Below are 27,531 nucleotides of genomic sequence, written 5' to 3'. Positions count from 1 at the left end.
AAGTTTTAAAAACTTTAGGAATGTTTTAATTGGGCTTAGTCCTTTTGAAATGATCTAGATGATAATTAAATTTGTAATTAAAGTATTTTACTACCGAAATAACATTGGAAAGCACTGTAATTTGGTTAGTCTTAAGAACAATTCAGTTTTTTCAGAAATTTATCATCTATCTAATTAAAACCTTGGATCAGATAATGAAATTTTTTTATTTGAAAGAGCTCTTTGAACAGAAAAGAGGACTGCTCAACTGTCTTCTTTTATTCATGGCCCTCTCATGGCAAACTTTGCAGATACACGAGAAAGGAATGTTGAAGGAAAGAAATTAAGTACTATATACATGTATTACTGAAAAAAGGAGTGCTATCTTGAATGTGAAATGAAATTGGCCAAATGTGTTCATAAAAAGGGACAGGACAGCTCTAAAGAAAACATTGATTTGAACTCCCAACAAAGAATAAATTATCTGGACATGGCAATTGAAACATGGATGGTCAGTGGTGGCACACTGGCTTCATTTTTAATTTCCTCACATTCTGAAAAACAGCAAAAATAGCAAAAAACTCTTTTAAGTTTAAACTGGATTGCTAAAATCATTGTAGCCATAAAGTAAGTCTGCGACTTGTACCACTGCCCTCCTCCTTTCCTGCTCTCCCCAAGTAAGGCTTTTCTAAAATGGAAGTCTAAAAATTCTCCTGCACTCTAGTGAGGGTCCCCTATCCTTCTTAAGAGAAGTGTGATTGGGAAATAATTTTTTTCTTGTGAATTGTACGTTAAATTGTTCTTTTATTTATGAACTGTGATTGAATTAGATGATTAGATATTTTCATGTTATGTCATGTTATTTCAAACAAATTCCTTATTTAAACATAACATGTGAATGAAGAGCTTACAAAGTACATGTATTGCAAAATTGGTTGTTTGCTGGCCATTGTACACAGCCTTTTATGGGCATGGTAAAGGCAATTAAAAATGGGGAAGAGCAGGGGTACTACATGAAGTGACCCAAACTAACTAGTATTAGAGTTTCCCATTTAACCCTTTAACTCCCAGTTCAAATTTGTCATTCTCCTTACTGTCAACCATACAATTCTTAAAATATTAGGTCAGAGATTATTTAGTATTGGATCAACTAATTATCCCCAAATTGATATTTTTCTTTATTCTCATCATTCATCTGGTTGATGTTGTATTGATATTGTAAGGAGAAATTCTGTCTTGGTCACTCATGGGAGTTAAAGGGCTAAGAGCAAGAGAATAAAAAATATTAATATTGTTGTACTACATGTCTCTTTAGGAGTTTATCCCTCATGTGGGTACAGTATGTCAAACCTGCATGAAAGGCATTCTGATCATTCATTCAGTTACATTGTGTAGATTAGGCCATCTTTGTTCCTTTATTCACCTATTCAATTGGCCATGCAAGAACTCTAAGCTATTCATGCACCATTTTTGCGCGACGAATTTTGAACTAATTTATTTTTTGAAAATGTGTATGTCATTCTTAAACGGCTGTGGTTAGGTTAAGACAGGACATGAATCAATGAAATTAAAGGCACAAAACAGGTTTGTGATAATAATTCGTAGGGTCTTTTATGTTTAATGGGATCGTCTCAAATTTCGCACGAACCTCAAAGAGTTATAGATATTCTTGATGAGTGGAGTTTTACAAAAGGGGTATGGGGGACCCTCTTAATTTACTTCATGTGAAAGTAACTATGATAATAGTAATAGTTACTGTTTCTGTATTGAATGGTTTGTCACTTGATCCTGAAATATAGACGAAACCCGATTCAAAAGCTGTGCAGGCATATTTGGCAACAATCAAAGGCTTCCGTTAAACTAGAAAACGAACAGCACTAGAAAAAGGGGTAATAACGCAAATCAGCGATACTCCAGAAGTACGTTGTGTCAAATAGTGGGGGCTTTTATGAAGGGGGTAACTGGTACTTACCCATAACTCCTCTCTCGCTTTCATTGTTACGCATATACTTTACAATATTAACCGCTGAATGTACCTTGGTTTGCAACGTGGCGACCTAGACGTCAAGGAATTATACAGAATCTTGATCTTTCCTATTTCATCAAATTGGTGATTTGAAACATCAGACAGTTTGTAATCGGGTGAGTTATTGATCGGTACAAAGACGTACTAACATTTGACATTGTAGCTGTAAGCTTGTTGACTTCTAAGAGTTGTTCTTTGTGTGTGTTTAGTTCTAATGTATCTTTATCGGTTTCGCGAATTATCAGGCAGCTGTTTAAATTTTTTTACCGCTATTAGAGACTCGTGGATGATAAAAAAGACACCAAAGGATCGCAGGTCATTGTTGAACAGTTTATTAAGTGACTCAAGTTCTCACTAGTTGATGATTTTAGAAACTGACGCCATAATTTTTATCGTAATTCTGTGGCGTGAGATGACATGTTAACATCAATGATAGGGGTATCCTGCGAAGTTCAATTTGATTTAGCGTAAAATTCTTCTGAACAAACATTCTTTCCCTTGCTTGATTTCAAATTTTACAGCCGAGTATTAACTGGTTTCAAAGATACCAGCATTTTTTCTTCGTATATGCAATGGTGACATTATTCTAAACCCCATGCTTGGGAGTCTTGTCGTGTCTTTTAAAGAATTAATTTTGCTCAACTGGAAAGTAAGTGAAATGGAGTTTATATCTAAGCGAGAAAAAAATTCAGTTCTTCATATAGTTTTATCCTTTTGTTTAAATTCGTTTCCGAAATGGGCATACAATTTTTGGACCAGTTGAAAAGTCCCTTGAGGTTGACACATGAGTTTCAGTTACTTTCTACAAGTGAAAAACTAAGCTTTTATTTCTCTCTTCTGCTCAGTCAAGACAAATTAATAGGTCTCTATGGAAATATAAAGTGCAATATGACATCAGAGGTTTTCTTTAAATTCATTGTATTGTGTGACTTAAAGCTTGAGAGTAGCAGGTGAACTCTTTGAGTGGTTTTCAAGTTTCACTTTGAAATTTGCCAAATGATACATGCATTTGAATGCAGAGTTTAAGTTACATTTTCTTTTGTTTCTAATTCATCAACAGCAGAAGATCAAGCAAATTTATTCTTCAATGAATACGTGAAGCAATCCCACATGCATCTGTGTTACAGGATTGCTCTTTCAATATGTTATTATTCATTGTCAACTCTTTGCTTTTTTAGACCCAAAACAACAATGCAACATAAAGGAAAGTTATAATATTGACTAACAAAGACACATCAGATGCACATTATGCACATATATATGCTCATATATTTGCAAATATATGGATCTTACAACTTGTGAATGTTTGATAAAATTTGTCTGCAAAGTTAACCTATATGTGAGTGGTACTGTATAATGAAATGCATTGTTATTTGCTCTTAGGAAAGAGATGGATGATCCCTCAGAAGACAGTCGGCCAGGTCAGCCAGGTGTTGTCAAAAAGATTTTTATAACAATATCCCAGGTAAAAAAATTTGCTCTAAATGTGCACACCATTTGTTTAAGGATATGGCTGCTAAACAGGAGGATGGTACTAATGTATCTCAAGTCCAGTAATTACACATGAATTCAAGGATGGCGTGGAATTGATCCTAGAAACTTAAAATGATATAGAAAGTTGTTCAATCGAATAGTAATTTTTAAGTGCTAATGCTTCTGTTTTAGCTCAGCTATATAATGGTAATTTCATGTTCAATATCCTATAATTTGATAAACTCGTGTAATTTCACCACCACAGAGATACCAAACATTTCTTGACACAACAGTTCCACATCTTGCGCTACGATGGATTTCAACTCTGGTTATGATACTGCTGTTTCTCATCAGGGTACTTTATCTTCAGGTAAGATAATGTGAAATAGGTGCTCGGTGCGTTCGATATTTGTAGTAGCAACTAGTTAGAAATTGTTGTAAACATATTATTGCTGAATTCCCAGCTCTTGTTTATTAAGTGAAAAAATGGAAGTTTTAATTCTTGGTATTTGTCATGAAATCTTTTTTTTCGGAAAAAAGAGGTAAAAAATTAGGGTGCGTATTATACACAGGCGTGCATTATACACGGGTAAATACGGTAATTGCTACAGTTGATTCTCAATAGCTGGAACCACTTAACCCTTTAACTCCCAGATCAAATTTGTAATTCTCCTCATTGTCAACTATACATTTCTTATGATGTTAGTTCAGAGAATTTAGTATTGGATCAACTAATTATCCCCAAATTGATATTTTTCATTATTCTCATTACTTATCTGATTAATGTTGTATTGATATTGTAAGGAGAAATTTGGTCTTGGTCACTCACAGGAGTCAAAGGGTTAAGGGGATTGAACAATGCTTGAGCTAATGGGAGTTGAAGTTTGTGGAAGGTTAGACTGGAGTGACAGGGCTGCTTCAAGATAGTTCTAGTTTTGGAGTGTAGCAGCATTTTGTTAATTGTGTTTGTGGTTTTTTTTTTTACCTTTCATCCTTTGACAAACATTGTTTACGTTACTGGGTTCAATTATGAAGAAATTGATATAAAGGGGAAATCAAGATATTCTTGAGTTTCCTGCAGATATGAGTTTTTGTTGGTTCAAGGGACAGTGCAGCTTAAAGACAAGGGCACCAAAATAAAAGGCTGATACAAATACTGGCATTGACATACAAGACAGACATACAGACATACAAGTTTATACTTTTACTTGTATTTGTTATTAGTATGTATAAGCTAGCTGCTTGTTTTCTCTGTTGTGGAATGGTCATTGTTTATTTGAATGGGCCTTATAATTGCCTAAAAAACTGATAGTCAGGCCAACCTATTCCAAATGTTCTTTGATCATCTTTTGTTTCTTGCACCTGTGTTTGCTTGTTAACCTCTGCGTTAACTTTTCATAGTTTCATTTGTGGTAAGTTTGCCTTGAGGTTTGCTTGATGACCAGTAATGCAGTAACTTTAGGGGCATCATAGTTTAAAGAAAGAATGGTAATCAAATTATGTTTTCCTTTACTTTCAGGGCTGGTACATAGTCACATATGCTCTTGGTATTTACCATCTTAACCTGTTTATCGCATTCTTGACACCTAAAATTGATCCAGCTTTAGAAGAATTAGGTGAGGAGGACCTAGGTGTGTTTCTTTTAATAATTTTTATTTGATATACAGCGCAGTACATATTATCATAGGTGCACATACAGTATATTTTGTGACATACCATAGTTTTACAATTTTAAGGGGCAATAGCAGCTCTGTCTTGTGGAAATGACATAAAAAAGGATAGTGTTAGAATCATTTTTGGATTTACTGAATGTTGGCTCTTCCCTCTTTCTTAAGTGGACATATTGCCACTGGCAAGGTCTTCTTTAAATTGGAAATGTTAGCCATTGTTGCCAGAGGGCAGGCAATGTCCTCTAGCTAGTTTCACCTAGCTGGATTGTGTTTGATGAGTGAAGTAGTAGGCTTAAACTGCGAAGTTGGTTGTTTGTTGGCCATTGTATGCAACCTTTTATTGGTAAGGTACATATAAAAATTGGAATAGTAAGGGACCTACACGAACTGATGACAGTTGCCTTTTTATAGTATAAGAGCAAGAGACAAAAACTATTATTGACTTACTTCATGTCTCTTTGAGACTTAATCCCCCATGTGGGTACAGTATGTATGGTAAGCCTGCATGAAAGGCATTCTTATCATTCATTCAATTACATTGTGTAGACTAGGCCATCTTTGTCCCTGTCTAGTGCATCCATCCATTCAATTTTTCCATACCATAAAATGCTAATTTCTTTGATTCTCTCTTCTCAGCTCCATCTAGAGTAATTAGGGTAGTTTCTTCAGTTTATAATTTCCCTTTAGCCATTTGGTTTGTTCACCACAGATACAGTGTAAGTATATCTCACATGTTATTACTGTTATCTTTACAGAAGAAGATGGGCCTGAACTTCCTACTAAAGCTGATCAGGAGTTCAGACCTTTTATCAGAAGGTTACCAGAGTTTAAATTTTGGTAAGTCCTTTTTGTGAATGATAGTTGGCTGTATCATCCCTGTTTTTTTGGTTTTTTTTTTCTTTTACTGGTTCTTACCACATTTTGACATCTATAACAGTGACTTGAGGTGTATATGACAGCTTAAAATTCAGTTCTGTATTTGTTGAAAATACAAGTACAGATAAGGAATTCATTGTGTTCAGAAGTAAAGAATTCAAGGATATGCCTTTTTCTATTTGGTGGGTGGGAGATTATCATTTTTGGAGTTTGTTTTTTTAGGTTAGCAAAGTTAGATCACCTTTTTCTGTTTTCTTTTTCAGGTATGGAGCAACAAGAGCTGTTGTTATTGCCATAGCATGTACATTTTTTGAATTTTTTAACATCCCTGTGTTCTGGCCCATCTTAGTCATGTACTTTATTGTACTTTTTATCATCACAATGAAGAGACAAATTAAGGTAAGAGGAATCGCATTTTGGCCCAAAACCACCTGAACAGCATTTATTTTGTTGTCTTCTTTTTATTTGCAGCATATGATACGGTACCGATATCTACCATTTACTTATGGAAAACAGAAATACAAAGGCAAAGATGAGTCAAGTGATGTGATGAAATCATAAGGTTAAAGGACCAAAAGTTATTGTTGCAAAGTTGTACAGTAGAATTTTTAGTTATGGCTAACAGGATGTGTACATCTGAGTTGATAAAAATACAACCTCAGAACCTCATCTTTCATCATCTGAAATTGGAGTAATTACTGCAATTATTAGTATTGATTTTCCTCTCTGTAGATTATTATTAATTTTGATCTAAAAAGTGTCAATGTTAAGGTCTGTTGGTTAAGGAAAAAAGGTTGTTTTCAATGTCTCGTGCATGTACCAAACTATAGGGAAAGTATGCTTGTCCTACCTTCACTCTTAAGACCTACATTTTCTATGGGGTGCCACCAAGGAGAATTTGTTTGAAAATCAGGAAGCCTCTAAAATTGGTGATCATTTCCATTATTCTCAGGATCTTTACATTAGATTCAAGTGTGGTACTGTGAGGAAAAATAAGAAGGAGTTAAATTATAGGTTATTACAGTTTACATAACACTGTACACTCAAGATGTCAGTCATATCTAGTTTTTACTTACTTGCGACTGTGCAACCATTTTATTCGGAAATTTACGTGTATGAGGCAGATTCTTAGATGTAAAAGAATCCTCTTGTTTTTAAATAAAGTTTATCAATATTAGATTTCTAGATGCCCTCTATTTCCCATTTTCTCCCTTGTTTATTTTGTGGGATAAGGTAAAAGGAGAAATGTACAAGTCTCACCATCCATCATTTTTTAAACTGCATACACCAGTAAGAATGGGGAAAAGATGGCCTTACCTTGATCTGCAGTATGTTTGAGGTTTCTGAAAGACAGGGTTGCTGTCTTTGCTGCCATGAATTTGGAATGTAGAAACATTCAGTAACAATTAAGTAAGATGATATGAACCTTTTATTCAGATGAATGGGTGATTCCTTATGGCTCACCTTCCTTGTAGATATCTTCAATTGAGATGAAGGCTTCATGTATTTAGGTTATAGAAGACTAAAACTTGGTGTGCATGTCCATTTGCATTAAATTCTTCTTGTTTGAAAATTAAATAGATTTTCTTAAAAAAAAAAACCAACTTAGGATAAGTCTTTTAATTTGTCTATAATAATTGTGTGTTCCTAAACTTTTGAAGTTGTTAAATTTCTTTTGAAGTGTTTGTTTGTACTTCAAAATGGTTTCTGTTCTATTAGACTGGCCATGGCCCCCTTAATTCTTAGTTAAATTGAATGTACAAAAATGACTTGAAGCTGTAAAGAAATAGAGGCGAAATTTGTGGTTGAATCTTTATTTCCCAGAGTAGGCTATGAGAGAGTGATAGGTTGGTGCAAAACTCAGAAGAATGAAAAACTGTTTGGTACCTCTTATGAAACAATGTGTACTTTGTTAGAATATTTGGAGGATCTGAACTTACTAGTTCAAAGAGGGACAAGATTTGTCACAACATTTCAACTTTTGAATGTTTTATTTTATATGTTATGAGCATTCCTCTATCATACAGTATATAACTAAAATTTTCATTTTCAACTGCAAGTTGCAACCTCAATGGAATCAAGCCATGGAAACCAGGCCCCCTTTGCCTTTCTTGTTGAAGCTTGCAGTGGAGGGGAGCCTGCCTTTCAAGTCCTAACAAAAAATTAAGTTTTTTCATTTGAATTCTTGAGGTGAAACTTACAGTCAGTGGTATATGAAAGTTAAAAAAAATGTTTTTATTGTTATCTCACGTTGTCATGGCTATCTACAAAGCAGAATATATTAACAAGAAAGTTAGCTTTGGAGAACTCCAAAGATTGTTTTTTCACCAATTTGTGTCACTTGCAATAATTATTTTAACATCTATGAACATCCGTTCACAATCACTGGATATGTCCAATTGGAAATAAATTAAAAAAATCAATTGTCATCTAACAATTAAGTAGAAACATTATCTCATAATTTGGCCAGAAGGGGTTGGGGAGCCTGTGTGGGAAAGTAAATTGGGGGAGAATCTATGAGAAAAGGAATATAAGACCTGCCATTTACATGATGGCAGGGAAGGATAATGAATGGGATTATTACAAATATTTGTGCGCAAGTCATTTGGCCACACCTAGTTACTTTTTTACCCCCCCCCCCAACTTCCAGATGAGATTAATATGTAGCTTCTCCTTACAATGCAATTGCATTATCAAGTAAAGAGGTGATGAGATTAGTTCAAGTGATCAGCTCTAGGTGTTATGTTCATTGAGAAATTGTTGATTGAGTGTCCAAAGTAATCCGTACTGGTTGTGCCTCACTATGTTCTATGATCGGTCCAGGACACTCGCGCCACCATGTCAGCCAGTCAAATGCCAAGTTAAAACCAATGGCAACTCCTTGCATTTTCCCGCGCTTTTGTTTTGCGCCGAGTTCTCTTTATCTTTTAGAGGTTTTTCCTTCGCTCTGATTGGCCATTATGATTATTATGGTTTAAGTTTTACGATGCTTAAACTTGAAGCGCTGTTCGACACTAAAGGCTACTATATTACAACGTAAAGTACAGAAGTAGGGAGAATCAGCCATTGAATTTTGGGATGGAAGGATTATGGTAGAACCCTGGGTCTTTAATATAACAAATTCATCACGATGGAATCGTTAAGGACTAAATTATCTTGTTCAGAATAAAGGAACAAGCCTTTTGAGCGTTAAACATACATAACCAAAGGCTACCTGTCTAATGAATATAACTCGCCAAAGACGAAGAAAGTGTCGCTGAAAAATCCCCACGAGTTGAAGTTAAGGGGAATATTTTACATTATCTGAGCTCGAGGTCTCTTTTTTTCCTCTCACAGGAAAGTATAGAAATTATTTTTAGTTTCTTAATCCGGCTTTATGGCCAAAGTAGTTATGCCATCGTCGAATGGAAGTCAAATTAATCACTGGATCTTTTGTCGTGCGTTTATCGTCAGGTGAAAGTGTTGGATTTATCGTTGAAGTATGTTCGGACATTTTAACAGACTTCAGACTATGTGGTTCACTCCAAGATCATCCCTCGGGGAGAATTGTTTAAAGTTGATAGTCGGTCTCACGATCCTAAACAAGCAGCAAAAACGTCAAGTTAATAAAACACTCCTGAGTAACCAACATATTCAGGCAGACATAAACAAATAAGATTAAAACCATTTAGGGAACTTACTTTTCTTAGTCGAAGATTCTTTAAAAGTTGTTCAAGAGCACAAGCAGGCACTAAGAAGCCTACTGCTTCTATTTTTCAAAGGGATTCTGAATGCAGATCAGAGGGTGGAATAGAATGTATACATAAGCCCAAAATTAATTCGTGATGCCTGAATTTAGACAGAAAGGCAAGGCAAGGGAAGAGTTCAAGTTTCCCTTCTAAATTCGTGCGTGAAACGGAATAAAGATCATCCCCCTCCCCCTTTGCCATCCTCAAATCACGTATGACGTTTTCTCAAAAGGAAACATTTAAACACGTTCATTTTTGATTACCTGGACACGCCTGGCAACAACTCGTCGATGCCCCAATTAGGAGCGTACTTCTACATTGTCCTTTCGGGCATGGATCTCGTGAGCAGTGCGTTCGCCCGTTCTGTGAATCAAGGAACAAAACTGTCACAGTACTGTAATCATCTGTGAAATTATGATTAATAAATACTCAGACATGTCATTTTAGGGAACAAGAAAAAGACATAAACAAGAGAAAACTGTGGAAAAGCGCAATATTTTCCTCCGCCAGGCAATGGAAAGGAACGTGACTGACTTGTAACAAAGCATTAATATACAGATTTAGCCAAGCCTAAAAGCGGAGCTCGCATTTTTTTTCCCCGTACGTCTAAAGGGCACAACGCCTTGCCCCAGCCAGGAATAGAACCCGGGTCGTCCGGATCGGAGCCCAGTGCACTGACCACTAGACTACTGAACAAAGCCGTAGCGTTGGCGTGCCCGCGGTACAGTTGACCACGCATGTTAAAAGTAGTACCTAGTACGGTCGTACGGTCGTACATCCAAATTTTTTCGGCTTAATGGGTTACTACTATTTTGTATAATCATGGGGCTACGCCCTGTGAGCTCCGCTATGATTTCTTGACGTTCATGAGCTGACTTGCACCTACAAGTTTTTGCAGCCAATTACGGAACATAGAGCGCATTTTGCTTACCATAGTAAGCTTAACGACCAATCAAAGCAATCACACATTATGGAAAATACTACAGGTGGCCGATAAAAATTAAAGGTAAAAACAAGCAAAATAACTGAGGCGCACGATTAAGTAAGTCCCAGTTGGTTTTAGTTTTGCATCTGTTCGGTTGAGATAGAGACAAGAGTAGTCTTGAACAATGTTTTTTGGCCGCCATTTTTCAGAAACGCAAATGCAGTAAAACCCGCCTCACCTGGCACCTACACGTTATACATCTTGAAGAGCCAAATATCGGGAAATATGGCCTCCATGTTTGTCCGTGTCTATAGTTGCTTCCACGTAAGGTGCAGCCTAAAGATCAGAAATAAGTTGACAATAGATAACATTTCAAACTTTCTGTTAATTGTCTATGTAATCGCATCGGACCAAGTAAAATTTAAGGATTAACATCACGCTAGTGAACCATTCCTGCTAAAAAAAATTAACCATCAGTGAAATGATGATACACTTAGTCAAAGTTATTAAGCCTTCTATAATGTTTTCAATTTAGTAATTTGCCTGGGGAAATTATTATTAATGAAAAATGCCGTCAGCCTCTTTGTTATAAGCAATAAGAAAGTAACAACAGTTCATGAATATATAAGTCTGAATTAATTTTACCTTTTCTAACTTTCTTGCCTCCATTTGATTTTGAATCCTCGTCATCTGGAACAAAAAGATGAGGATCTTCTTAGTATGGAATTCGTTCAAAAAAATTTCATTTGGTTTTTATTTTCCCCAGCTTTACTCGGTTCAACTCATACTCTCTCAATTCAGGTTTGCGGAAGTTATACACTGTAATATGTTACATAACGCCTACATAACGCTAATTGAAACACTCCTTACCAGGGCATCGCATACAGCAGTCACTCATGCGCATTTTAATTGGATTTTTACATCGAAGTTCTGGGCATTTCACTTGTGTGCATGATATTTCTTCTGATTTTTTCTGAGAAAAAATAAGGGAAAACGTGTGTTCATAAATAAAAACAACGACTAAAAACAAACCTTTGAGCCATAATAGTAGTTTATAAATATTCACAGGCGCATGTGATTATGTAAACAACCGCTTACCAGGCATGTGCAGGCGTGACATCTCATGTAACCAAATGGCTGTACATAGGGATACCACACAGCGCCAACTGGATAAACTTTTCTGTCTCTTTTTACATAGCATCCTTTCAAGGACGGACGCTGCCTCTTTTCGTAATATCTCACAACTTTTTCTTCGATAGCTGACAGAAAAAATTGATAAATGTTATATTTTCTACACCTTTTACCTCAGACAAACATAATTTCTCAGTCAGAAACATTCGTTCAGGGGTTGGGGCTAGGGGAGATTTTGTAGCAAGGAAAGGGTTTGTATCCTCACTTGTGTCTTAGTGGTATTGAAACATTTATGGTTGTTCATTTTAAATAATGCTTTTCTTTGACAAAGAGTCGATCACATGAACTCTATCTAGAATCTCTCTTTGAAAAACACTGAGCTACATGATTTTTTTTTATATCAACAAAAATCGTTCAAAATACCTGGACAAACCGGGCAGCATAGATGAGGTAACATGATAGGTGCTTCTGTGCAGTTTAACCGCTGACACTTAAGAGGGGCACAAACAATTTCGCTGTCCTGTTGGTAGTTAAAACAGAATTGTTAATATTTGCCTAAAGAAATAACATCAATTTCCAAAATTGAAGTTTCTATTTCATATCAAGGTACCTCACAAGTACACGATGTGCACTTATCATCTTCAGAGACCCACTTTTCCCCATCTGAATATATTTTGTCACCAAAGTGGCAAGAGCCAGGCAATTCGTTCTGCCCTCTAGGAGGAAGTCTCTTACTACAGCTGTCCTCGTTTAAGAAGACTTGGCTCCTCAGCTCTCCCTGTGGGACTTCCTCACTTCTCACTTGCAGGTAAACAAGTCCGCGAATGAGGTTACCAAGGAACTCTGGTTCGATGTTGCGCGCGGAGCCAGAGATCTGAAAAACGAGCGTGAACGGTTCGATTATAAATCGTTGACCTGTGAGACAGGCGAGCAGTTGATGAGAAACGCACGTTTTGTGAGAAAAGTGCGACTGAACGTAGGAAGCCACGAGACACATGTGATATGAGAGAAACGCGCGAGGAAGCACGCGAGACAACGTCAAATGGCTTTCCTCCTTCCTCGCTTCTGCGTGCGTTTTCCTCGTATCTGCCCCTTTGATATTACCCCTGCACGATTGATTTATCAAGGAGTATCTTGCGAGAAATGAAGATTTACTCATTAAATTTTTTGAAATTTTCGTTTGCAGCCGTAAGATATCCATTGACGTTCGCTAAGATGATACTATTACAGTTTGCTAACGTTTTATCAACACACTGATGAAGGTTCAGATCGAAACGAGGAGCTATTTCTATGGAGTAAGTTAAGCAGCAGTATGAAGACGATTGTAGTAATAAATATAATAAATAATATAATAAATTAATGTAATAATATAATAAATTAATTGATTAATAAATTAACGTAGACAAATGTACACTAATTTTGTAGTGTAATTACTTAGACTTAAGATTTTATAGTTGATTAATGTTCTCTCTATATCGTTAACTGCATATAGTTTGATTGTTTGGTATATTGCTAAATTTTCAAATATATTTTAGTGGAAATAATATTAATAATGCGAACTCGTTTTTTACTTAATAAGATGTGCGAAGTTGATCTGAAATTTTTAAACTGTGATTTCTTCATTTGACGTACGTTAAAGAATCATGGAGATCCGCGCTTTGTACAGCTCTGAAATTGATTAAGGGGACATTGCAAACACAAAGAGACTTGAAATAATGACGCGGTAAAAGCTCGGAATCGTCGGGACGTAAAGTAATCTTATTTTCCCGTATGCGACCTGACGTCTCCATGAGAGGTCGCCACGACAGGGCAATATATAGGTCCGCACGTCGTGTTTACAAAGCGACGACGTTCTTAACGTTTTGAATACTTTGTTGTCGGAGTGCGTCATCACTTCGTCTGGGGAAATTTTTAGAACGGCGTTTAACGCAAATTCGAATGATCAAATTTACTCCTGAGTTTTCTCATTTCATTCGAATCCTAAAGTAAAACTTATTGAAGAAAAGAAAAACACTGCCGGTCCATCCACTGAAAAGCTTATAGAGTCACAAAGTTATATCATAGCTTAAAGGCAGGCCAATTCTTGCTAATTTGAATTTCCCTATAACTTTATCCTTCCAATATTGGTCAGAGCGATTCAGGAAAACGAAAGATTTATCACAGTAGTGTGAATGTTTAAAGTTCTGCCCGCACGTGCTGAGCGACGTTTTGTAGCGGTAATTTGCTTCGTGTGACACGGAGAATTCTCCGTGAAACTAGTTACACGGATATAAACTGATTTGAATTCTTTCAATATTCGCAGGGATAAAAATGAATCACAGCGACTTGCATTCGCGTATAACCCCATTTTGATAGTGAACATAAATTTCTGCATTAATGACAAGCAACACAAACACCAACCGTTTCTCCTTCAAATGATCGTAACAAATGCACACGTTCATCGTACGACTGGGGCACCTCGCCATAATCCGCAAAGCCTAAGAGTTCTGCAGTCCTCATGTTCTTGCGCCCGCGGTCCATGCCACTGAGGATCAGGTGATAGTGCAGTACACAGCTCTTGTCGAGTGAAAACCAGGCCTGCCCCGCGGCGCCAGTTTGAATCCTGGGAACAACTTCGTTACCAGATAAGAGAGTCGGTGGATCTAGAGAAAGGGGAATAGCGATTTCTGTTGGCAAAGGAGAGCATTGTCTTCGTGCCGCTGGGGGAAATGTATTTTACTGACATTTGAGGACACCTTTTAGGATTACAAAGAACGGCAGTGAGGAAAACAAAAACTCTCTAGGAGAAGGAAAAAATTGCTCTCGATCAGGAGAAATCCTACATCATAGAGGGTTCAGCCTCAAAGATTTATGAAATGTAGGAGTTGACTTGGGAAAATTCGTTGTAAAAATTTCGAGTCAAACGAGTTAAATCACCTTACTAGTTTCCTGTATAAAACTGTGCCAACTGAGTTTTTGAACAAGGACTTGGGGCGGGGTTGAGCGAAAGTTTCAAGGAACAAATGACCGCAGTTTTCATCAACACTGCCACGGGATGTTAAACTATTTATTGTAAACACAGGTTAAAAAAAAAAAAACTATATTGGAACTGAAGCATGCAACCTAATCTACTTCCTTACCGTGGTATGACAAATGGTGTCCTCTAAAGGGAAACTGTTTCAGCTGTCCATACATTTCTCCTCCCCTGTTCGCCTGGGTGCTGACATTGATGAATATATTGCCACTAAATAACCAGCAAATTTCTTCAAATGACGGCCTCAGCCACACCCCTGTCAACTAAAATGCAACGAGATCTTAATTTCAAGGATAAACATCCACTTGAACAAACGATCAGCATGAAAAGGTAAAGATGTGGGTACGTATTGAGTGACTTCAATGAAACTTCTGATAAAATGCCAAGAAAGAGGCTTTCGTGACACAAGTTAAACATTTTTTTGGACAATTTACATTTCTTTACACTGACACCAATGCAAACTGTAAGTCGTGATGTTGCCGTTGTGAAAATTATACAGTACACCTGTGATATATGCATCAAGTTTTAAAGAGCTCTCTTGTGGCTCCATTTAGCCTGGCAGAGCATCCAGTCATGTAATCGCAACTAAGCAAGGTTCGAATTCTCCCGATTAGGGTCTTACGTACATGACAAGTGTGTTACATGCATCTCTCCTTTTGACAGATTTAAGTTTACAACTTAACCTTGGTTAAGTCTAAGTGTTCGTTTACGCTGCAATTTGATTCTGTAGAAACTGACCTTAATTCGTCCGTGTTCATCAAAGCTTACTGAGCGTGAAAGTCTTTTCACTTTTTGCTTGCGGTTTGTGGCTTGAAGATTGATTTCTGTCACAGGATTTACCATTCCCGATAGCAAAATCTGCAACAACCAATAAACAACTCTTGATTACAGGGTAATTTAGTATTATCAACTGAGTTGATAACGTAAATTGGCCACCGTAAATCTCTTAAACCCTTCATGGTGGCCAATTTACATTATGAACTCGGTTGATAATACTAAATTACCCCGTTATACTCTCCCACGGACGCAGCACCACAGTTTCTTTAGAAACTTACTCCTTTTATGCAATTCTCGATTACCACTGACACGTGCTTAATAGTTACTCTAACCTACCAGTTTAGCCAAGTTTTTACCAAATGCTCTACCTTAAAACCTGGGTTAAGCCACAGGTTTCATTTGCCGAATAATTAACATAAATTACCTGATAGCGTATTTGACCATTATTGAAAAAATCAAAGGAGGCATAACCGCTGGCGCCTGTCATCGTGGGCCTAGGAGCTTCTCGACCGGAGAGCTGGGAGACAATGGCTGTGGAAAAAAAACCAAGAAAAACTGTTATCGACCCAAGCCAAATAACAAGAATTCAACTCGAAATGAGTAAAATTTTACCCTGATCTGCAGGGTACTTTAAGGATTAACTTTGCAAGATACCGCTTGTAATGACCGCACGTTCCAAAAAATATTAACCGTCACTTACTGTTACAAGTTCTCTTAATGCTTATTTGACCGGTCAGTTTCGTCTTTTGGTCTCCAGTGTTCAACAGCACAGTGATATTTAGATAACCACGTGACATCCACTTCAGCACATGCTCAGGAGGATTCTGCCACGCCGTTTTTAAGTTGGAATTCTGCAAAGAAGAATAAAGATAAACATACAATACTTTAATTTTTCTCCGTCAAGTAACGCCTCACTTTGGCGTCCGCTGGTATCTACTAACGCTTTGAAAGATAAAAGTTTCTGTCTAGAGCTGTTCACCTCTTGCTTAATTTGTGACGGGCCGATTGCTTTCACATCACGAGCTCCTCTGTTATTGGTAGGATTTCGGGTCAACTTGATCGTGATCTGAGTTTCTGAGCCTGCGAACAAGGAGAGATGTGTAAATCGAGTTAGATATTTAACAGCAGAGACTATCACAGATCTTCTTCCAGCTCTTTACTTTACGTTCAGTTTTCCACAAATTCGATGTTTCTTTACAAAGTATTCTTTTAACATCACCTTTCAAATAAGTAAACAGAATGCTTTTCAGATTAAAAAATATTTTCATTTAGCCTACAATAGTGTACCACAAGGTCTTTAGCTTGAGCTCAATCGAAGGAAAATATTTAACTTTGGAATCAGCTCTTTAGTCGAACCATAAATATGCAACATGTCCTGTTTGCCATTTTCTCACCTAGGCTGTGTGATCCATCATAGCGGAGATTCATTCTGAGAATTTTTCCACCTTTGGCCAAGTTGAAAGAAGCCAACGCATTGGATGTCTCATCATCAGACGACAGCAGTGCTTCGAAGCTTTCTACAGGTGAAAATCAGAAGAAAACGGAATTAAACCCTTCTAGTAGAATGGTGTTATTTTTTATGTTCAAAAAAATTTGCACTCTAACACTTCAAGCCAAAAAGTATTCTGGTAGAATTCCAAATTGAACTTTTATCGAAGCAGCCAAAAGTTGGTAATAAAAAAGTTGGGGGAAAGAGATGAATTAAATGTTAAATATTAAGCTCGCTCCTTATCAAAACATTGTATCTTCACTGCGCACTATTCCACATCTAATTAGCAAGCGGGGACTTCTTTAATCGCACATTCTCGAAAGCAAGTATGAAAAACTATCTTCTCCTCCGTCCCTCAATGTGGTTAAAAATATCATTCACCAAAATGAACAAACTGGAACTTATTTCTGGTGCAAATTAAGAAATTCCCAAATGAAAAACAAGCTATAGAATTAAAAATTCACCACCAGATATGCAGTCAGATATCTAAAGAAACAAAATTACCCTTTTGTATTGGATTTTTGAGAACATTTGACAGCCAAAAGAAAACCTTTGGCCGAGGAAAATAAGTGGTCTTATTTCCTTGAAATGACCTTTAATCAGTCGAAAACGAAGGACCCGGGACCTTGCTATGGAATAATTAGCTCACACTCGTCACTTTAACGAGTGCAGTGTATAGAACTGAATTTTTCTGAAGATACTTTTGCGAGCGTAGACTTGACTCAATATGCAGCGATGTATTTCAGAAATTTGTTTTGTGTAGCAATCAAATAAACAAATCACTTGATCAATCTGATCGAACAGGTGAAGGAAAGGCAAAAGGTGAAGGACGAGTGAAAGTTCTGTTTGCATGTGCAGATTTGGTATACCGATAGTTGAGATTTGAGCGCACTCATGGATATAACTCTTGCAAATATCCCACGCGTGTGGATAAACATGGCCAGAGTTAGATAGAAGTAAACTTTGAAAATGAGCTACTAGCTGGTAAAAAAAATTGTTTGAATGTCAAGTAAAGGTTAAATCCTCCAAAAAAAGGAAGTGTGTCTTTCTAAGGAAGAAATTTATTGCAAAATCTTATGAGCTGGGAAACAGGCTAGTATAGTTAGTTCATAATCGCCCCTATATAATGATATCATCGCCGGGCATTTCACTTCGCCTGAGGCTGGTGTCGTCGATCAAATATAGTTCATCGCAAGCTGATAATACAAAGACTGTTGTTGATATTGACAAAATAATCGTTCAACAACCAATTGAACCATTATCACTTCTAAACACGATAGAATGCCTGTAAAACTTTCTTAAACACCTTGATGTCGTCGCGCAATATCTTTTAATGTATGTTCATAGCAGACATCTATTGGGCTCAGAAGACCGCTTAATTGATGCAATTTCGACGACGGTTTTCTTAATTTAGAGCCTTAGAAAAACACAACCTATACATAACGTGATGAAAAATTCATTTTAAAATTAGTACCATGATCATTATTACAGCAAATTGCTTTGGACCTTCTTTAATTAAGCTGATCACGTCTCTCTTTGCGACTGAATTCAGTTCTTTCTATATTTTCCTGTCGTGACTCAGGTACCATCAGAAAGTTGTTAAAAAGACCCAGACATTTGTCTTTGAAAGCAGGAAACATATTGATGTTTTCTCCTTTTGATGTTGATAACTATAGAAACAGGTATGGAAGGTTGAGAGATGGCAGGAAGTTTACGAAAAACCGTGCCATGCACGGCGAATGCCTCCAGTGTCGTTTCCAATTGTATCCCAATGTATTGCGAGCATGTAGCACATTTCTGGGTCGTGGGTTTGAGGTTCATCCATGCAGGAAATTCCCGTTTTATCTAATGTTTGTTCTACACACGCGAAAAATGCGTATAAACAATATCATGCTCAACTTACTCCGTTGCGAATGATTAGAAATTTTCCTCTGAGAGAGTGCCATAGAAAAAGAACCAAATCACGAAATAAATTTTGCGGCCTACTTAGTAAGGCATATTTTTATTTCTGTCCATTTTTCTTTCAGCACTGATTCGCGTCGGCTTTTTCCAGAGCTGATATTCATAACTGAACTCGTCACAATTGTCGGCATCATTATTGATACTATCTTTGCCCTTCTCGGCGATGTATAATATACCCAAACTCACAGAACACCCGCTGGGTCGACAATGGTGATATCGATCAGCAAAAGGGACCTTCAGCAGTCAAGACGGCAACGCCAAGGAACGTGACGTCAATTTAAGAATGAACTTATATTTCAGTTTGAATGTCGCGAATGGCTGAAAGTGTTTACAGTCTAGTAAGGCGCCACACCTCAACCTCAGTATAACGTATATGAGCGGCGTTGAGTTCCAAGTGGAAACTGAAACAAATTTGCGCTGGGTGTTTCCGTTCTCAGACCATGCATATTTTGGTGATTTCACGTTGCCGTTTTTCAGAATATGGCTAAGAAATGCAAAAAGTTATGAAACGCACTAGCCGTGCTATTTTTCGGCTGATCTTTTGTCTTGCTATTTTCTTGTTACCTTCGCCGTCTTGGTTTGCGTAAAGTCTCTAACATCTGTTTGAGAAACATACCTTGCGAGTACGAATCGTACTTTATTATGTCTCCAGTGAGTCCAACTGCGTTCTGTTGTCGCTTGAGTTTCAATTCCATGCTAACTTGTCCTTGTTTAAAGGATTCAATATTCTTTTTACTCAGTTGATTCCACACAAGGCATACCTACGTTAGAAGGCATCAATAATCAAGCTTTGGCAACAGAAACGACGTTCTCAGGCAATACAATTAATTCTCACAATACCTCACTCCTCTAGGGTGCAAATATGGGTACCGCCGAACGTCAGGGAAGATGGAAAACGCCAGAGAAAAAGGTAACGGAAATTTGCCATGGATAAAAATTCGTCGAGAACGAGGAGAGGGTTAAAATTTACGAATGTCCGCGAATCAATCCAGACAAGGTAACAAGAGAATATCAACTGTAGATATTCTCTTGGTCCATCTTAAAAGTACTAACCTGGGATCCATTAATAGATCTTTTCGGAATGTTTATTTCCTTCAGTGGTGATCCTTTGGAATCTTTAAACGAAGCCATGCGAAGCTTCCGAGACCTGTGGTTTGCGATAAAAAATATTTAAAATTAAGTGGTCGAATCAAACCAACAAATTCAAAATTCTCAGAAACGAGAATATCAGTACTTACCCTTCGTAACGTATTGAAATGTGAAGTGTGTTTCGCACCAGAGTGAAATGCACGCGTCCCACGCCATTTTGGCGGGAAACTGAAGATGCAGGTGCCCTCAGTAATGAGATGAACTCTTAAAAGAAAAACGATACAAAATAAGTTTTTATTTAAAAAAACATTTAATTTATGGAAACCGCAGAGTTACATAATGAATTTTCGCTTTTTCGCCTAAATAATTGTTAAATGAGCTCACTTGCGAGTTGGTCCTCTTTTCAAAACCATTCACGTGCAATGGTAGAATCACAGCTAGCGCCAAGTAAACCGAAGTTAACTTCAAGTTCCTAGTGATTGATGGCATTTTGCCTGACCCTTCAGCTAAGAGCAATCGATAGATACCGCTAAATTACTCAACCTGGCGAAGAGGCTTTTTTTTTGGTTTAGGTTCAGTCAAATAAAAGCAGTGAGGCTTATTGACAAGGCACGTCGTGTTTCCTGCCATTTGAGTTGAATTCTGGGACATCATGCGTTGTGTGCGGCCTGGTTACTGAGTTGCTCTTAAAATAGTGACGTACGTGGTTGGATCTTCAGCACATTTGAAGACATATTTCGAAGGGTTAGGATACTCTTTTGATCTTATAACACGGTAAGAAGAAAAATTTTTGTGTATACAATTTATTTGTAGAAAAAAAATTAGTAAATAGTCTGCGGCAAATAACTCTAAAAAACCAAAACATACTCAGCTCTCTGTGGTCACTTCAACTAGTTCAAAGCGCTGTTTGAATGAAGCTCACTGAAGATGTGTTTTTTTCCCATATTAATTAGAGTTTTCTTGAGCTTAAAATGAGATTATTCATGATCTTGTTGTCTTACCGTCTGGGCACGATGGACAGCAATGCCCTTCTTCAACCTTAGGCCGAGCACATGATGTAGTTGGGCAGCGGTTTCGTATATTCCGGCATGTCACCTTCCCTTTTTCAGAGTTGTTTGAAATCTGTTACGAGAAACGAAACGGCTTTAGATGTAAGCTCAAGAAGCTAGAATCTTTACAAAAAAATGGAGTGTAAAGGGAAGGTAGTTTACTTCAAGACAATTTCTTTACTTAGTGGCAGCAATGTATCAAAACGTGTTCTTTGGTGAAGTAAAGTACAAAGAGGGCTTTTCGATTGAGAGTCGCAATTCCCATTCATATCGATCAAAAGAAAGCATTGAAGTCATGGTAATTACACGCAGAAAGTCATAAACAGGAGAAAATACGATTTATTGAACCGAGAATAGATGAAGTTTTGCATCTGTTTGATTGAGAAGTTGGTCCGAGTTCTCCCTGAACGCAGTGAAGAAAAGCCAATCCAATCCCAGATTACTCTCGAAACCCAATTGAAAATGGTTCTATTATTTGTTTTTCCATCTTTTTTTATTTGTAGCTACTTGAACTTTTGACAGATAACCTTTACAATAGTTCAGGATTTCCGGATCTAATAAACAACTAGTGAAAGGCCGAGCGACTCGAATTAAAGATGTTATTGAGGATTAACTGCCGGCATCTATCTGCTCAAAGATGAAATTGTAAACCAACCAGTCTCGATGATGTATCTGATTAACATAAATTTTTACGGCGATAAACCTCTGCTTGTCGTTTCGACGTGTCGTTGGTGTTCGCAAATGTAGGTTGAGACGACATTTCACTTCCTGATGTTTACTCTCTGTTTGAACATTTCTCATGTTTCCTTCGAATAAATTGAACACGGACAGAAAGAAAAGGATTCTGTCACAAAATAAAGGGAACTTTTCATTCGATGGCGGTCCTTTGCGTGGGGTACGGAGCTATAAAGGAAGCTTTTTGTTCGTGTTTTAAAATGAGTTTGTTTGCGCTCTATTAATTAGTAATCTCAAAAGACAAGCCTCGGAATTGATTTTTCTTTCATATGATTTTTAGATATCTGCCGGTATTTTTCGACGACACACCTTGAAAATGAAAAGATTTCTCCAAATAAATGTTTTATCTGAAGTTCATAGGGAGCTACGTGTGATAATTTTGTCTACCCGTGACCCGTGCAATTGAGAATGTATGGCGGCTGTATAGTTTGATTACAAAGTCTTTTCCTGAATCGGGTAGACAAGGCCTTTTGTAAATGCTTGTACTAAGGATCTATTTAATAGGCGAATGAATTGAATTCAAACAAATAAGTGTTTTGTTGTAAATATGAAATGAGAACAAAGTAGGTGTGTCGAAGCACGGAGATTCATTAGACACCTAGCCGGGAGATCCTAGCTTCAATTGAGTGCTAATTGCACTATTGCAGAAACAAATGCGATAAATTTCTACAATCATGAGGTGAAAAGGATTAAGGAGGATGAAAAGATAAATTATCTGCGGTGGCTTGCCGTGGGGTCGCGTTTGAAAGAAAGTGATAGCATCAGATCAAAAGCGGCAGAGAGCGTTTAGGGTGTGCCTTTCCAAACTACATTGATTTCAATAATGATGTTTTAATTATCAAACCGTAAACCGAATTGTTTTGGTGTAGGACTGCACCAGGCGTTAGTTCGACCAAGATATAACCGTGTGCCTAAAAAAAAAGCACTAGGTTGCGTTGTTGTCTTACCTTGCTGCATGTGCATATCACGCAAAACAAAACCCCGAAAGGGGCTACATCCGGGTGCCAGCTCTCGTCGATAACCTTATGTTGAATCCCAAAATTACACCCTGTCAAAAAAAGAAAGATTTAACTCACTTTAGAACTTTTAAAACTGTACATTCAGCGAATAGTTCTGGCCTTTGAGGCACTGAATTCTACTATTTGCGTCAAAGGGATCCAAGGGGATCCAAGGTTGTTAATTAAACGGATTCCTTTGCAATCGATCCTTTGAAGGGCTAAAACTTCAACTGTGGTGCAGGGTCAATCTGCTAACATCGAGAAAGGCTCTCCGAACTGTTTCCGTGAAAGTATGAAAACGCTCATTAACAGAATTAGAATTTCAAGAGTCGCTGTATATGGCCCCTAAATGCGAGAGGACCTAGGACAATTAACTACAACCAAACGAATCAACCAGAATTATTTCAAGAAAATACGAGTGTGATACGCACCATGTGCTATCACATGAACGGCGATTTAATTTGCAGCGATGTTCCATACTGTCAAATAACTGGTTTCAACATCATACCACTTTGTATGCGTGATCACTCTCCTCTGCAACCATTGAGAGGCTGTCTGTAAATGTGTTATGTAAGCTATACGCGCCTAATTTCAAACCATGTCGTCCGGGAATTTTCACGCTATTTAATTTGAATTGCTCGACAGTGCGTAACGTTTGTAAGAAACTAAAATTAAACCACAATCCGGAAAGTGACGTCGCCTGTTATATTCCGCGCGCCATAAAATCGCAGGAATGAGTGGAAACTGAAAGCCGCCTTTCGCAAAATATGCAATGACGTCTGCCTACAACTTCCCTGTCTTTCCTTAAATATCTAAAAACGTAGAAACAGGGAAATTGTAAAGTTCTCCGAAAATTAAAGACAAACTTGAGGGTGAAGCTCTCTCTTCTGTAAGTCAAGCGGAAAATTATCTAGATGGAGACACGAAAGTAATTTCTGACGAAATTTTGGGCTAGAAATATAGAAAGCGTGATCGTTTTCAAAAATGTACACAGTGGCAATTCTTACCTTGATTTTAGTCATTATTACCGACGAATGTATAAACACGCACGCTTTCACACTTTAGTTTTGCGTTGAAAAATGGCTGTTAAAGCGATTAGGAAATGGTTTACTGATTACAGTATAATCTCCGACTATAAATAAACAGAATGACTATAAATCCACGAAATCTTAGCAAAAGTTCTCCTTACCTCCAGGCTTGGGATTAATTGCGCGATATTCACTACCTCTGGGCCTAAAAATGAGCCTTGAATTCGACGCAGTACAAAGGGGAAAGAGAATCAAAAACCACATTTCGATCCGCAAGTATTTCTTAACACGATTCATCGCGGAGAACACCGAGGCGATACTACTCATCGATCCTGTAGCCTTTGGTGGTGAAGTTTGAAAAGCGTGAGAATATACAACAGTACGTCACGACTACAGCCTCCCTTAAGGACTATACAACTTCAACCCAAAACAAACAAATATGAGCTTCTAATTTGCACCAATGACAATATTTACTCTTACCATTGTTCTGTGCCCAGATTTGCCTGTTTTGGGCCTCCCCCCTAAGACGCATTTGTTCTGTAGAATCCTAATATCATCACTTAACTTTTGAGGTGCGGCTTCCTCAGTCCTACTAGAATGCATCGGACTGAGTGACATCGGTAGACTTCCCGTGCGATATTAGCAGTACACGTTATCCCAGACACCTAAATTGCGTTTCGGTCGACTTTCAGTAACCGAAACTTAGTGGGATCGCCAACTTGACAAGTGTATTTTAAAGCTTTGTGGTTGGTTTTGTCAGTTCGACTGACGCTATTTGTCAGTGTTTAGATAGAATTATATTGCTTGTTTATTCAATTAGCGTGATTGTTCTTCGATTCATTGTTTTCTGGCCTGGCGAGCTACCACGGCGTTCATTCAATCAAACGCGTTTCTCGCAGAACATCCACTCGATAATAAAAACGAACAAAAAGCTTTCACACTCTTCGCAGAAAAGGTAAACAATTGCGCAGAGGAGGTCCAGGACACTAGGCAAAATTTCAAACTTTCATCGTGTTTTCAAAATATTGACGCGTTTTTTGTAAACATTGTAAGTTATTTGAGGCCAAATAGATCGCTGTTGTCTGTATATGCCGAGACCTGTCGTGAAGTGTTTTGCTGCAAATGCATTCGTTGCGAGTATTTTAGGAACTCAAAACTTGTGCTACCTTTTATATCCGTGTCTCTCTGAGTTTTTGATTGGTGCAAAATTTAATTTGAGTTTTAAAAGCCCAGAATTAACTGATAGATCATGGGAACCAATGGTTTTGCGGTTTTCGTAAAAAGGAAACTTATTGAAATGTTTCATTTTAAATCCTCGGTTCCCACTCAATTTGCCGAGTCACCCTTCGTAAATCTTGTTAAAAAGAAATGGTCAATACAGCAAAAATGCCGCAATTTACTTTTAGATGCAAGTTTTGACGTGGCTGACATACTCGTGGTGTTGGTCCGGTATGAAAGGAATTTTCCCAGAGCTTTCTGTAGAGTACCGGCTCGGCAACGGAGTCCTGAGCGAACGTCAAAAACACGAGACTGATAAAACTTCTGACTTCTAGTTAAGTCAGGAAAAACCCGTTCCAACATACTTTAGGTGTCCCTTGGGAACATCACGAGACAGCTCTTAGTAAACTCACGTAACGCGCGCGGGAGAAGAAATTTTGCCCCGAGCTAACGCGAGAAATCGCGTAAAATAATGATGGAATTTTTAACTAAGTTCTTTGGCCGATCGTGTAAGGCCGGTGAAGCACGTCCTCTAATATAGGCTTAAAACAGAACAAAGCCTTCGCTCTTGGAACAGCTCCTCCCTTCAACTTAGTATCAAGTGTTGTTTTCATCGAGCGCAAAATTTCTGCTTGGCCAGACGCTTTATAAGACCGAGTGTAGACTGATTAAACCGCGAACATTAGCATAAAAACACTTGAGATTTAAGTATTCTGGCGTCTAGCTTCTTTTATCGTGAAGATACGGATCACTGAAAATACCGTCTTCAAAATTTTTCCTGCATCCTGGCAAACGTGTAGACAGAGTTGATATAGTCTTTCGTTTTACTGACTCTGTTTATGCAAAATATTCTACATGTGGTGAAGGATAAAGGCTATCACGTATATTTTGCTCAGAGTTAAAAGCCTTTAAAGTGATATAGTAGCAATTGCGCACTTCATTACTCTTATTACGTAAGCCTGATTAAAAACCTCTTTTGTCTAATGGGGCTTTTAAAGACACACCCCCGCGCCAAAACAAAATATTGGACCAGAATTTTTGACGGTCATGGTGAGGGATTTACTAGCTCAGCTGGTTTCGTAAGGTTATAGTTTGTCGTGATTTATTCCTTTTCATATGCTTTTCAGTATGCATGTGAAGTTATTCTAAGCAGACAAAGCAAAGCGTTTTGACTGGAACAACTAATTACAACAGTCATGAAGTGTACAGAAACTTTTAAAGATATTACGCGGGAAACTACTTTGCCTTAAAACTAGGCTATTTGAATTATTGCTTTTACATCTATTTTCTTAAGTTTGTCTTATTTTCAAGTTCTCTTTTTTTTTTCGGTTTGTACTGTTGTTATCGCTTTTAAACCCAGTAATAATTAATTTCAAAATAAGTTTCTGTTTCTCTCGTGATTCTACATCATTATTTCATTAAGAAGAGCAATCACCATACCCGAAAGACGTGTTTTGACTATGCTTCAGTTATAAAGGATTTACCTGAACTGAACAATCTGAGATCTTATGCCCTTTCACTGTAGAATTAGGGTCGCCAACATTATTCTCCATGCGCACACTGTTATGTTAATTCTTAATGCTCAGAAAAGGTCACTTTTATGCTCAAACAGCATCATCATTATCTTCCATTATGATTAACATAAAAATAAATAAAATAAATGATAAACCTCAGTTAAGGGATTGAAAACCCTTTGTATGAGCGTTAATGGAAACAGAAAAAAAGACAGTGCAGATTAAAATCATCTTTAAGCTTGTGGTATTTTAGCATTAGAAAGACCTCGATATAATCCTCTATTGCTTACGGTTTTGACAAAGTTTTTATAAAACACAGAGTTATAGAAATCACTTTTTTTCTCATTTATTTATTTATTTTGCACTATCATTCAAGCATAATGCTTGATAAGTTATTTCCTTCGCTATTATGCTCAAAATTATGTCGATATAATGTAGAAAACCCTGTTTAGAACCTTATTTATTTCATTTCTTCATGTAGGTAGACAGTGTCTTTCGTCCGTGCCTAAGAGTTTTCAGTCAAAGGAATGATACCGCTGTTACCGCGCGGTAGATGAGTATGGCGGTGTCAAAGTATCTTGCAGCTGATGCTTGGGATGGAAATACAAGCGAACCAGTAGGTTATTTCGTGCCTTGATTCAGACTGATTCATTTACTTATTTTCCAATTTTTATTAATATTGTTTTTGTGAACAATATTTGTTCGAGCCTGGTTTTGCTACTACACTTGGCATACAGTGAATCATTATTCGAAGGTTCCCTCGCTGGAAACAATGGAGTACTTTAATTTGTCAGAAAACTGCTTCAAACGCAAATTTCCATGACAGACAGGTGTTAAAAGCATTTTAAAAT

At 37.4% G+C, this 27,531-nt stretch overlaps 2 protein-coding genes across 4 annotated transcripts; one reads left to right on the top strand and one right to left on the bottom strand.

Annotated features, from left to right (window-relative positions):
• The first annotated feature begins 1,987 nt into the window (after positions 1–1,987).
• On the top strand, positions 1,988–8,447 carry LOC113682536 (protein RER1). 2 transcript variants are annotated; one of them, XM_027199694.2, is made up of 7 exons: positions 1,988–2,121; positions 3,389–3,470; positions 3,744–3,848; positions 4,998–5,094; positions 5,904–5,985; positions 6,288–6,423; positions 6,496–8,447. In XM_027199694.2, the coding sequence occupies exons 2-7, from the start codon at positions 3,396–3,398 to the stop codon at positions 6,583–6,585; spliced, it is 585 nt and encodes a 194-aa protein (XP_027055495.2). In that variant the 5' UTR covers positions 1,988–2,121; positions 3,389–3,395; the 3' UTR covers positions 6,586–8,447. The 2 variants fall into 2 exon arrangements, with proteins under 2 accessions (XP_027055495.2, XP_027055493.2); XM_027199692.2 differs by having other exon boundaries at positions 4,998–5,109.
• LOC113682535 (chordin) lies at positions 7,997–24,606 on the bottom strand. 2 transcript variants are annotated; one of them, XM_089181106.1, is made up of 21 exons: positions 24,429–24,606; positions 22,870–22,970; positions 21,140–21,260; positions 20,288–20,402; positions 20,103–20,196; positions 19,666–19,810; positions 16,993–17,115; positions 16,578–16,678; positions 16,299–16,449; positions 16,023–16,129; positions 15,560–15,679; positions 14,928–15,084; positions 14,209–14,450; positions 12,419–12,682; positions 12,232–12,328; positions 11,776–11,936; positions 11,548–11,650; positions 11,323–11,367; positions 10,916–11,013; positions 10,016–10,115; positions 7,997–9,601 (listed from the first exon to the last, which is right to left on the bottom strand). In XM_089181106.1, exons 1-21 carry the CDS (start codon positions 24,478–24,480, stop codon positions 9,594–9,596), a joined length of 2,505 nt encoding a protein of 834 aa, XP_089037232.1. In that variant the 5' UTR covers positions 24,481–24,606; the 3' UTR covers positions 7,997–9,593. The 2 variants fall into 2 exon arrangements, with proteins under 2 accessions (XP_089037232.1, XP_027055492.2); XM_027199691.2 differs by lacking the exon at positions 24,429–24,606 and adding an exon at positions 24,110–24,397.
• Positions 24,607–27,531: the final 2,925 nt, after the last annotated feature.

Source organism: Pocillopora damicornis, chromosome 8 (genome assembly GCF_964200805.1).
Source record: "Pocillopora damicornis chromosome 8, jaPocDami1.2, whole genome shotgun sequence".
Lineage (NCBI taxonomy): Eukaryota > Metazoa > Cnidaria > Anthozoa > Scleractinia > Pocilloporidae > Pocillopora > Pocillopora damicornis.
The sequence above is the reverse complement of the archived record's forward strand: the minus strand, read 5'-3'. Positions and strand labels throughout refer to the sequence as shown.